Here is a 13,211-nt window from a genome sequence, read left to right on the forward strand (position 1 = left end):
CTGTTTGCATTTTCAATTACTTTCAATCTAGATTTGTTTGAAAACAGTAAGTTGCTTTAACCTTCATATTTTAAATTTAGCTCTTCAGATACAAATTAAATAACTTAGGTGGAGCATCTAAGTAGAAGTTTTACTTTGAGATAAGTTGCCAAATATATGTGTAAATTAATGATCTTCCTTAAGGGAGTAAAACCCAAATCTTACAGTTTTCTTGCCGTAATTGAAAGGACAAATAGATTTAGATACAGAAATCATGAGTTAAAGATCTAAATTTATTTTATAGCTTGAGCTACCTTTGAGAATTTCCTATCATTTTAAACAAATGACTTTACTTGATTACCCCAGAATAAAATTGAACCCTGATGAAGCCATTAATAAGTCTAGCTTCTATTGATAGAAGTAGATTGGTATTACTTTCGATAGAAGACCTTTTATTGGCTTCAGCATAGCATGATAAAAAAGATTCTTGAAATCCGTAATACAAATGATATTACTTAAAAAAAATAAAAAAGATACACTGCCATTCTGCCTATACTTCTCATGGGCACTGAGGTTCAGACCTGGTCTTGTTGTCACCTTGAGGCCAAGTCTTAGCTATCACGACTTTGGGTTGGTGGATCTCAGATTGGTCAGGTCTAAATTTTAAGAATGAAGGCAGGTTCTGATGAGCAAAACGAACAGGGAGTTTAGAAAGTTTGGTGTAGTTGCCTGGGAAGATCAGACGACATAATTGTTAGGTCACAGGATTGCTGACACTTTTGACCTGGAATGGTTCCTGCTACCTGGGTAAAGGCAGTCTTGGATACAGTGGTGGAAGGAAAGCTTGGGACCAGTTCCTGCTGCATCCCTCACCTGGTGCCCAGAGGCATGTGTCTTCTGTCTTTTGTTCTCCTAGAGGGTAGCATGCTGATCGTTGGACTGGCCTGCTGCTGCTTCTCTTATTCCTTAGTTGGTTAGGGGCCCTATGGCACGGGCCACACTGACTCTGTGTTTGTTGCTGCAGCAAGTTGAGGTGCTGAGGTTTTTTTTGTTGTTGTTGTTCTTTTTTTGAGATTAAAATCCCATCTTTGTTCTTTTTTTTTTTTTTTACTCTTTATTTTTTTAAAATTATAAAAAATGATAACACATTTAAAGGAGTCTTGGAAAATGCAGAACAACGTTACATCCATTTGAGGGGCTGAATTTAAAGGGGATAAAAGCGCAAAGAACATCACCTGCTAGAGGATGTCTAGAATCAAAATGCTTAATATCTGTGAAATGGTCCTCCTCTTTTATAGGCTGTTCCAGGCTAGTAAAAAAGTAGACCTCTAATCTCTTTTAAATGCAAATTTAAGTAGAAAGTAAAAGAACTTTCTACCTGGTAAGGAAAAGACTGTGAATGAGGCCCTGTGAGAGGCCATGAAGCCTTATCAGATGTGCTCTGAAATCTGCAGTGGTCTCCTTGGTGAGACTTCTGTGAGTGAGTGAGACTGAAGAATTAGGGCACTTCTTCAGTGTTGAAAATGATCCTTAAAGAAGATGTTTCTGTGCAACTGCTCCTGCTTCCTTGAATTCTTATCTCAAGTGCACTCAGTAGTGAAGTTTAAGATGGTGGGACATGATAGCAGTTAGAAAACACATCTTGTTTCCTAACGTTTACAAAAGGGGGCTTCTCTGGTTAGGGCCTTTTCCAGAGGACTCCGTGCCCACCATCTCCCAAGTTTAGTCTTCTGTTTTCCCTGAAGCTCAGGCCCTGGTTCATCTGGTCCCAGAAGCTCCACTCTCCTAACACTGCCTGAATCTCTCTCAGTTCTCTCTTCTGGTGTTTGCTTTGGTTACTGGCTCCATCCTACAGTCTTCCTCATTTTATGACATGTGACTTTTTTCCATTTCCAGAATACAGCCTGATAAAGATTCCAAATTTGTGCAGTTTGTGAATTTGAATTATGTAGATTATCAGATTTTCTAACAGAACAATATGATTGTTTTGTAATAAGGATTGTGTCTTTATAAAGTGTTTGAAATAGTATAACTAGGAAAAACTTATAATTCTTCTAATTTATTTTCTAAATATGTGTTAATAGTAGGTATCAGGTCCCCTTTCTTTCTCTGGATTCACATAATGGAAGATGATTACTGACTGTGCACAATGTACATAGCTCTGCATTTCTGAATCAGTGTACTTTTTGCTGACTTACAAAATGTGTTTTGTACTTTCCCTGTATGCAATAGTCCTTACCAGAATTCAGAGGGAATCTTCCCTATGCCAAAAAAGAGGCATTGAGGAATCAAAAGTTGAGAGTTGGGTGGTTACATGAAAAGAAAACCATGGTAATAAACTTTGTAGACAATTTAAGTCTATGTTTCTTCAACAGCAGGAAAATTACAGATAGTTGGCCTGTTATAATGGGAATGAAACAGAAAAAAAAATAAGTATTCTATTATCTTTTCAAGTCTCTTATTTTACACAGACTCTGCTGAGAAGGCTTTCAAAGGCCCCATTAATAATTAAAGTGAAGAGATTGGAGATCTTGAGTAACTCCTGATTCTTCTGTGTAAAATTTCATGTGATGTTAATCTGTAGAACACTTCACAGTACAGTATGTACTGAAACTATAACAATAATTAGGGAATTTGCCAGCTGGATCTGATATAAAAATTGCCTGTTAAACATTGTCCAAACTTTGCTGAACCTGTTGAAAAAGTCTTGTAATGATTTACTGTTCTGGCATGGCCATAGCTCAGCTGTCCCCAGACTGATAGTTGATAAATATATGTTGCATTCTGGTCCTTGGGATCTTCTTCCAGCATCCAGATCTTGGCTTACTGTATTCAGCTCAGTCATTTGGGGAGCATTCATTCAATGTTCTTCAGTTTTTGGGAAGGGAAGGGTTCACATGAGATACCTGTGACCTAATCCTGTGTATAAACTAGGTTTTATCTTGTATTTTCTTCACTCAAGAATTATACTGGTGAAAGCTTAAGGGTATACTGTTGAGTGAGATAAGTTTAGAGGGAGTAGACTCATTGGGTGCAGTTGAGAAAGATGCCTCATAAAGTGAAGAGAGACAGGTGTGACCTTCAGGTTAACTGAGTTCCCCTCCTGAACCGTTCTCCGTCCAGTGCTGTTCTCCCTAGTATGTAATTGACAGTCTTCCTGAGCTGCTGGCCAGGTAGCTCTCTGTGACCGTCTGACCTGCACTGGTATATTCAGTCACTTGTTCACCCCATCAAGTACTCGGTAGAGGGCCTACTGTGAGCCAGGTACAGATTGTAGCACTGGGAATACAGTGGCGAGTATCCTGCTGCCTAGTCTTACTGGAAGGCTTACCCTGCCCCCTGCTTCCAAATCCACCGTGTGTTTTGAATTCGAAGGAACACAAAACACATCTACTGAGGGGACATGCATCTGCTTGTGGACATGGAAGGATCTGAGGTCCACAGGCTAAATGTTGCCAAACAAAATTTGAGTCCATTCAGCTGATGTGTAGCAAACCCAGTCTACTGACCCCAGGTTGTGAAGGAAGCACAGCGTTTACTGCAGGGCGCCAGGCAAGGGAGTGGGAGGCAAGCGTCAGATCCCTTCTAGCTTGGTCTTTGAGTTGTTGTTGTTTCGTCGCTAAGTTGTATCCAACTCTTTGTGGCCCCATGGACTGTAGCCCACCAGGCTCCTATGTCCATGGGGCTTCCAAGGCCAGAAAACTGGAATGGGTTGCCTTTTCTTTCTCCAGGGGATTGTCCCAACCCACATCTCCTGCATTGGCAGGCAGATTCTTTACTGGTGAGCTACCAGGGAAGCCCTGGTCTTTGAGTTAGGGACTTTTTAAAGGGGAAGAACAAAGGTGCTGGGACTGATCATCATCTTATGACATCTCTTTTCTTTCCTTTTTAGTTTTTCTTTAATTTTATTTTATTTTTAAAAATTCATTTATTTTAATTGGAGGACTGTAACTTCACAACACTGTGGTGGCCCCTGCCACACACTGACATGGATCAGCCACGGGCACACATGCACGCCCCATCCTGAACGCCCTCCTACATCCCTCCCCACTCCATCTTTCTGTGTTGCCCCAGAGAACTGGCTTTGAGTACCCTGCTTCATGCATCAAACTTGCACCAGTCATCTATTTCACATATGGTAATATACATGTTTCAGTGCTCTTCTCTCAAGTCATCCCACCCTCGCCTTCTCCCACAGAGTCCAAAAGTCTGTTCTTTACATCTGTGTCTCTTTTGCTGCCTTGCATATAGGATCATCATTACCATCTTTCTAAATTCCGTATATATGTGATAATATACTGTATTGGTATTTCTCTTTATGACTTACTTCACTCTGTATAATAGGCTCCAGTTTCATCCACCTCATGAGAACTGATTCAAACACATTCTTTTTAATAGCTGAGTAATATTCTGTTGTGTGCATGTACCACAACTTCCTTATCTATTCGTCTGCTGATGGACATCTAGGTTGCTTCCATGTCCTGGCTATTGTAAACAGTGCTTCAGTAAACATTGGGGTACACATGTCTCTTTCAGTTCTGGTTTCCTCAGTGTGTACGCCCAGCAATGGGATTGCTGGGTCATAAGGCAGTTCTATTTCCAGTTTTTTAAGGAATCTCCACACTGTTCTTCATGGTGGCTCTACCAGTTTGCATTCCCACCAACAGTGTAAGAGGGTTCCCTTTTCTCCACACCCTCTCCAGCATTTATTGTTTGTAGACTTTTTGATAGCAGCCATTCTGACTGTTGTGAGATGGTACCTCATTATGGTTTTGATTTGCATTTCTCTGATAGTGAGTGATGTTGAGTATCTTTTCATGTGTTTATTATCTATCTGTATGTCTTCTTTGGAGAAATGATTTGTGACATTTCTTAATCCTTAATAATAGTTTCAGAGGTCAGGATGTTTCTGGTTTGTGGTTATCTGGCCAAGTGGTCCATGGCTTAGAGGCCTGTTAGGAGAAACAACCTGAGTTTGTACGTTAATGATCATACCTACTAGGGAATTTGAATATATTAAGAATGTTATTGACAATAACACTATTTGTTCTCTGACTCTGGTTAGTTATTGTTCAGTTAGTATAGGATTGAGGCCAGGGTGCACCAGAAAGGGAATAAAGATTTGGATAGAGATTAGTAAAAACTCAGTAAGGGAACTCGGTTTCAGGGGGACTTGATTTCATTAGTAGAATTTGGTCAAGGCTGGTTAGGAGGGGAGACTAGAAAACCTAGGTGGCAGAATTTTCATCTTTTGGCCGTGTTTCCTCAATTCTGAAAACACTTGGAGAGTTATACATTTTTGAGCATGTTTAATGTGTGTGATTTTGTTCTTCTTTCCCTGATTTTATTGCATTTACTCTTTTTTTTAACTTTTAAAAACTATACTTATTTTTATACAATTGTTAAAGGTTACATTCCATTTACAGTTACTACACAACATTGAGTACAGTCCCCGTGTTGTACAGTACATCCTGAGCCGATCTTATATCCAGTATTTTGTGCCTCCCCCTATACTGTCTCTCCTCCCCAGTGGTGTGTACCACGCTCGTTTGTTCTACCTGTGAGCTTGCATCCTTTCTGTTAGATTCACTGCTTTGTTGTATTTTCTAGATTCTGCATATGAGTAATGTCATGCAGCAGTGGTCTTTATTTGACTCACTTCACTTCGCACAGTGCCCTCCAAGTGCATCCATGTTGCCGCAAAAGGCAAATTTCTTTCTTTTTTATGGCTGAGTAATAGTCCATGTTATTTATCTATACACACACACCCCCACCCCACATCTTCTTTATGCGTCCATCTCTTGATGGACAAGTAGGATGCTTTGCATATATCTTGGGTATTATAATAATGATGCCTTTTCAAATTACTGGTCATGTTCTTGGCTATATACCTGGGAGTAGAACTGCTGGGTCACATGGTAGTTCTGTTTTTAGCTTTTTTTTTCATACTCTTCTACAGTGGCTGTACAAATTTACAGTACCACCAACAGTGTACAAGGGTTGCCTTTTTTTCCCACCCATCAGCTAACATTTGTTGTTTGGGCTCTTTTTGATGATAGGAACTCTGACAGGTGTGAGGTATTATTCCCTTGTGGTTTTGCATATAGGAGGTAACATTTGCATTTGTAGTTAGCATGTGGGGAATAGTTTCCCATACTTTTAAATTTTCTCAACATTTTCAGTTAAATTTTATAATATGTGATAGTTTCATTAGTGTGTTTCTATTGTGTGTATATTCAGGCTGCTGACAAGTTTTGTTTTGTCTTTTGGTAGTTATGAGTAATCCTGTACGATCATCCAGGGGCATAAAGTTTTGTTGTACAGTAGTTCTGGTCATTTCTTCAAGATAAAATTTTAGAACTTGCATTGCTGAGCTAAAGGGGAATAAATATTTTGAAGATGTTGTGTACATATTAGGAAAATATTTTCCTGAATTGTTCTCTAGTTGTTCTTATATATGAGTGACCTGGGGCTCTTGGCTTCATAGAATTTTCATCAGTGATCTTGGAGGTGAAGCAACTTCAGAATTCAGGATTATAATTCAAAACAGCTCAGACAGTACGGAGAATTGGTTAGTTGATAACAGATTGAAGTTCAGTAGGGGAAAATGGGGGCAGCAGATACCGGGTAGATAAAAGCTGCCAGAATACTGTTGACTGAGTAGCTGCTGCTGCACGCGTGCTTGAAAGAGAATAGAAGTCAGAGGATTTGTCTGTAACCCTGTGAGGAACTTTGCTATGGTAAGGACTGTTTCCAAATGCAAGAAAAGAAAGCCAATTTGATCAAATGTGCTATTCTAAAAAGACTGTTAAAATTTTGTATTTTAACCTATTAAGAATTCAGTGACATTAAATACCTTCTTGGGAAACATTAAATGTTCATTTTAATTATTTACTATAATTATTTGCATGTAAAATGAATGTACAAAAGGCTTTCTGAAAGTTACTACTAATTCTTTTCTCAGTTAAACAAACAGAGGGTATATCTAGGAAGCTTATCTTTTTCTCCATGAAATTTTAAGGGAAATAGAATTACCTTCACCTTGCAAATAGCACTTTGAGGATAGGAATGCTATTCTAAAATAAAGAAGCATGTGTTTATAATATACACATATAAAAAATTAAAGACATAGGAAGGGGTTTATTAATAAAAGCCTTCTCTTTTTGGATATAGGTTGTAGTCTGTGCGTTTTGAATGTGATTCCTACCATGGAAGTCTGTACCAAAGATACCTATTGGGAACTGTATTCTGCTTATTTGTGGTACATTTCATTCTGATTAATGTTTAGAAGAATGACCGTGGTATACATATGATCCAGGACGACTTTATAATTTGATCGTTTTTTGGTGACTGATACTCAGCATGGTTTTAAGACTGTTAACATCACATGAAAGTGAAAGTGTTAGCTGTTCAGTCGTGTCTGACTCTTTGCGACTCCATTACTGTAACCGGCAAGGCTCCTCTGTCCATGGAATTCTCCAGGCAAGAATACTGGAGTGGGTAACCATTCCCTTCTCCAGGGGATCTTCCCAACCCAGGGATTGAACCCGGGTCTCTTGCATTACAGGCAGATCCTTTACCATCTGAGCCACCAGAGAAGCCCCTTAACATCTCATCAGATAATTTAACATTATCAGAACATCTAAGTAATCAGCTTGAGCTTGCTTAAATCAATTAATTAAATATCTCCACAAAATGACAGGAGTTTGCTGTGTTTTTATTATCCGGATTCCCATGACTCATAGTTGAATGTCAGATTCTTTTCTAACAGAAACGCTTTACACAGGTCACTTATTATTATTATTCCTGTGATCAGTACTGTTGCCCGTAAGTGTCAGCCTTCCTTAGGGAGCAGCATCCACGCCTGTGTGCGCTCTGCCCAGGGCGCCTTTCAGAAGCGCTGAGAGGCGTGTCTCCTGCTCGCCATGGCCAGCACAGCAGATGGAGGACGTGCCACCGAGTGAGATGGTTGATGCCAGGGTTAAAGTCAGCGGGGCCACAGCTCTCATTAGTTTGTCCGTCTTAACAGCAGCTAATCCATGGTGCATTCCACAGCTGTGAAAGGTTGGGAAAATGGCAGCTGTACTTTGCTCTTTGAAATGTTTTTCTGATTAAAATTTGATATGTATTCAGTGTAGAAAATCAGGAAAATTTAGAGAAATATGGAAAAATCAGTAATAATTCTCCAGTAGAGAGGAGTCCTGTTTAATTTTTGTATTCCCAATTTTACACATAATTAAGAGCAACCTATTATACGTATAATTTCATGAACTCACTGTTTTTTCCGCTCAGTACATTGTTAACACCATTTGCTAATAATAAAAATATTTCTTCCAGTACTGAGTGGATATGTAATTATTCGTACAATATACCATTATTTACTTAACTATTTGATTGCCCAATTTTAGATACTATAAATATTCCTATAATATACATTATATTTTATATATACATATATATATATATACACACATTCTTGTGTTCATCTCTGATTATAATAAAACATCATTATGTTACCTGTTAGATTGTATTTTGTCAGTAAAAATTTGTAGGATATCAGATGGGTAATCATTGTAGAGGAGGGCAGTGGTAAGACTGGATATGAGGGTATATACACCGTTCTTTGAAAGGTGTACACAGGGCCTTGGCAGCTCTAAGAGTTGGAGCATCATAATTTGGGAAAATCCAGGAGCAGAGATGTGAATGTGAGTGGCCTGGGACTGTGTACATCTATTTGTATGATTGAGATCCAACTGTAGTGGAGGAATAGCCTTGAGAAACTGATGGGAACCAAGTCTGAGATGTGGAATTCGGCATTGTGTTAGTAGGTAGATGTGGCAGTTAAAGTCCTGAATTTTCTGGACCATTGTCCTTTTCAACCACTGATTAAATATATTAATGTCACACATTTTATGTTTAAAGCCCTGAAAGTCAGTCGTGCTGGAGGTCCACAGGCGTCTGTACTTCAGAAGGGTGATGGCACTGAGCCGCTGAATGCAGTGTCGTGTTGTCCTCTTGATGGTCAGACTGTGGTCCAGTGCTGGTTTGGAAAAGTGAGCTCACGGTGGCAGTTGGGAATCTTTGGAGGGGCGGATTCAAGTCAGAGTCACAGCTTAAATGGTGCAAATATTTGCAAGACTGTTCTTAATATGGATTGGAGGGGCCTGGTTAGAGACACAAACGGGAGGTAAAGGAATGCAGGCTTGGGAAGCATGGACTTCAGGACTTAGGATGGCTTAGAGGAGAGAAGTGTGTAAATTTAAATGAACGATTTAAGTTAGTGGTTCTGATTACTCAGCGAACTCTTTATAATATATAAAAGCCTCAGTCCTATCCAAGATTTGCTGAATCAGAATTTTGGAGGGATGGGACCAGGCATTTATGTGTGTGTGTGTGTGTGTGTGTGTAAAGCTCCCCCAGAGATTCCTATGTGTGTCTCTGGTTAGAAACCACTAAATGAATTAATCTTTGTTTTTCTGCAGTCCAAGGATTTGTCAGGTTATCTGGATCTACTGCTTTGAATCTTAATACACTTAATGTGCATGTGTTTGCATTTTTCTTCTGTTTATTTTTTTTTACACTGCCTTCACTTCTTGAGAAATTGTTCTGTTAGATGGCTTCCAATGTAAACTTATTAATTAGTGTTATTCCATGCAATCAATTTTGAGCAAATGAAATGTACTATAAAAGTTAAAAGGCATTTCTGTAACTTTTTTATTTTTTTTAATTACATGACAAGGACAAAAAACAAGATGGATAATCAAGCATGGTATCTGAGAACTTCAAAGCTGGCCCTGGCCTTGGCAATTATCCGCTCCAAACCAGCAGACAAAAGCAGCAGAGAATATACAGAGCATCTTGCTAGGATGGTGTCCGGGCAGGAATCAAGGTGGAGATCAAAAGTCGAAGCCTTGGAAGCTGAAGTTCTACAATTACGTCAGAAACTTCTCCTGAGCAGGATTTTTTCAGGATCATTTAAGAGTGGTGAGTGGATGTAACTTGGGGATGTGTCAATCTGTTTTATGTCAGCTTCACAGTTACTTAGAAACTCATTACCAAAACACTCAAGTTGTTCGGTTTCCTAAAATTAGACTTCTTCTTGCACTATAAAGATTGTTTGCTTCTAGTCATTTATTAAAAGTAAAAAAAAAAAATAGCTTGTTGTCACTTTCTAATGGATGAGGCTGAAGTTAGAGACTAAAAATTGTCTAGAGATGAAGGCAATACTGCTTTAAGCCTCCCGGAGAAATTAATTTTAAAATCTCGTTCATTGTTATATCTTACTCTGTATTATATGTTGCTTTTACATTGCATAATTTGTCCAGCAGTCCTGTATCAAGTCCCAGCTCTGGACAAGCTGTGCAGTGGGTGGCGAGGACCCAGAAATACACAGGAAAGCTACTGCCTTTACCATGAAGTACCAACCATTCTAGCAGAGAAAGCAGACCTAAGATAACGAACCTAATTGTGATGAATGTTACCATAGAGAAAGTGCAGAAAAGGAAGCCATTCATTTTTCTGGTTCTTGGAGAGGCTCCTTGGATCTGGGCCCTCAAGGGTCTGTCTGATAGTGAGGTGATCAGAGCCTGTGGTCAGAAGTAGGAACAAGAGCCAGGGCAGCAGGGATAATCTATGTCCCGTCCAGCAGGCCAGTTTTGTATTCCAGAGCCCAGGACACTGTGAGGTGAAGATCTGATGGGGAGCAGGTTTGGAAAGACTCTGGGTGTCAGCCTTAAGAATATCCCTGCAGTGAGTTGGCCAGGGTGGTTCCCTTAAGACCCCATGAGAGAGTGAAAGGGGGGCTATAAGAATGACCTGAGAATGGCAGGGAAAATGGGCACCCCCTGGGACACACCAGAGCACATGGGCAGCTCCTTCCTCAGGATCCCTTCACCTTCTTGACTCAGAGGGATGACCCTCATATTGTGATAGTAAAACTTAATTTTGGTGATTTGTTGAAAATGTAAATCAGATCATCTTACTCCTTTGCCAAAAACCTTTTCCTGACTCCCCATTGTGCCTCGCACCAGATTCCCACTGGTGGTGATGTCGCCATGATGTCACCTCTGCTTCCCTGCATAGCGCGTGTGCTCTCGGCACCTTGGGCTTCCCGCTGACCGCTATGGGCTCTTCTTTCAGTGAATCTCTGCTGTGATCAGGTGTTTGACATATGATTGCCTCTCCCCTTCGTAGAGGTCTTTTTTCTAAGCCATACTTGCTCAGTGAACACTTTACATGCATCCCCCCGCAGTTATTTTTTAACCCAAACACCCCCTTGTTGGTTATATACTTATTTGCTTAGGTGGTCCCTGCCTTAGCTCCTTGACTTGAGTCCAGCTTTGCTGAGTAGAGGGTCTCCGATTTGCTCAGCACCCTCTGCTCAGTACCCACCCCGAAGCCTGACTCAGCAGGTGCTTCATCCATGTTCGTCAAATAAAGTGGAGCATAGAGGATGCTTTGATGCGGGCCGTGATGGGAAGCAAGGAGGCAGGTTCTGAAAGGGTTTACCTAAGGCCACATGAAGAGTAAGGAGTCGGGCTAGATCTGTGATTATTAGAACTAAAACGAATGTTTCCAGAATAAGCACTTGAGACTTCTGTGAATGAGTTTAAAGTGGGTTAAGGCAGCTGGAGTGTGGAGGGCAGTGTGGAGGGCAGTTGAGGTCTCTAATTCATTAAGTTGATTCAGTTCAGTTCAGTCGCTCAGTCCTGTCTGACTTTGCGAACCCATGAATCGCAGCACGCCAGGCCTCCCTGTCCATCACCAACTCCCAGAGTTCACTCAAACTCACGTCCATCTAGTTGGTGATGCCATCCAGCCATCTCATCCTCTTATCATCCCCTTCTCCTCCTGCCCCCAATCCCTCCCAGCATCAGAGTCTTTTTCAGTGAGTCACCTCTTCGCATGAGGTAGCCAAAGTACTGGAGTTTCAGCTTTAGAATCATTTCTTCCAAAGAATACCCAGGGCTGATCTCCTTTAGAATGGACTGCAGTGCTTTAAATCCAGACAGTGACCACAGAAATCAGGGTATATGATAAAAGGTTGAGTCCAGGCAGATATACCTAGAAGGAAGAAGTAGGGTCCTAAAACTCAGAGGGGATAAGCAGCCTGGAAATGTAGACTGACAGCAGGGATCCATTGGTATCTAAGTGATAGTGACCTTGTCACTGTGGATAAGGTATAGGGTGGGTGGAGCTTTGATGGGGAGGCTGCAGGTTCCAACATTCCAGAATGGATAGAGAAAAGGAGCCGTGGAAAGAATATGGCTGCCATGGGAGGATGTGTAGGTGTAGTGAACCTGTGCCTGCTGTGGGTAACAGAGCACCAGCTAACTTCAGGAAAACTCTCAACTAATATCCGAAGAATTGATGCTTTTGAACTCTGGTGTTGGAGAAGACTCTTGAGAGTCCCTTGGACTGCAAGGAGATCCAACCAGTCCATCCTAAAGGAGATCAGTCCTGGGTGTTCATTGGAAGGACTGATGTTGAAGCTGAAACTCCAATACTTTGGCCACCTGATGTGAAGAGCTGACTCATTTGAAAAGACCCTGATGCTGGGAAAGACTGAGGGCAGGAGGAGAAGGGGACGACAGGATGAGATGGTTGGACGGCATCACGGACTCAACGGACATGGGTTTGGATAGACTCTGGGAGTTGGTGATGGACAGGGAGGCCTGGCGTGCTGCGGTTCATGGGGTTGCAAAGAGTCAGACATGACTGAGCAACTTAACTGAACTGAATATCTGTATGTAACTAAAGTCTCATTATTGTCTGAGCAAAAATACTGTTACAAGATTTACAGCCACATTTTAGTCCCTCTGGTTTTTATGCAGTGGTCTCTGAGAATATCTATGAATAACAGACAGTCAATATATCTTACCTTTTTTGTACAGTCATGTGATGGGTGTAATGGCACATATGTAGCAGTTCCCACTAATACCGAACTGTGAATATTATAACATCCACAGTGCCCAGCTGGTGTTTACCACTGAGGGTATGTTTACAACACCAAGACAGTGGTGTGTGTGTGTGATTTGTCTGGGACGTGAGTGGACCTCAGTGATAACTTGTTTTTAGTCTGGACTCTTTTCCTTACAGTGCCTGCGAGAGAAGTTTTCAAATATCATGTAGTTAAAATCTCTTTTGCTCACATCAGGAGTTGCAGGTAAAGCATTTCAGTGCAGGTGTTTGGGAGTAATCTGTCTCTCCATCTGTTAGCTTAAACTTGAAAA

The 13,211-nt window shown here is 40.8% G+C and overlaps 1 protein-coding gene across 3 annotated transcripts in view; it reads left to right on the plus strand.

Annotated features, from left to right (window-relative positions):
- Positions 1 to 13,211, plus strand: part of MEI4 (meiotic double-stranded break formation protein 4) — a 258,866-nt gene that overhangs the window by 35,975 nt on the left and 209,680 nt on the right. For 2 of the 3 annotated variants that reach the window (XM_059890067.1, XM_015472775.3), the window contains exons 1-2: positions 6,451 to 6,719; positions 9,719 to 9,963. In XM_059890067.1, the coding sequence (XP_059746050.1) occupies positions 9,732 to 9,963 (232 nt within the window). In that variant the 5' untranslated portion in view covers positions 6,451 to 6,719; positions 9,719 to 9,731. Of the gene's footprint in view, positions 1 to 6,450; positions 6,720 to 9,718; positions 9,964 to 13,211 lie in introns of those variants that run through there. The other variant, XM_024996921.2, reaches the window with a different exon arrangement.

This window comes from Bos taurus, chromosome 9, assembly GCF_002263795.3.
Source record: "Bos taurus isolate L1 Dominette 01449 registration number 42190680 breed Hereford chromosome 9, ARS-UCD2.0, whole genome shotgun sequence".
NCBI lineage: Eukaryota > Metazoa > Chordata > Mammalia > Artiodactyla > Bovidae > Bos > Bos taurus.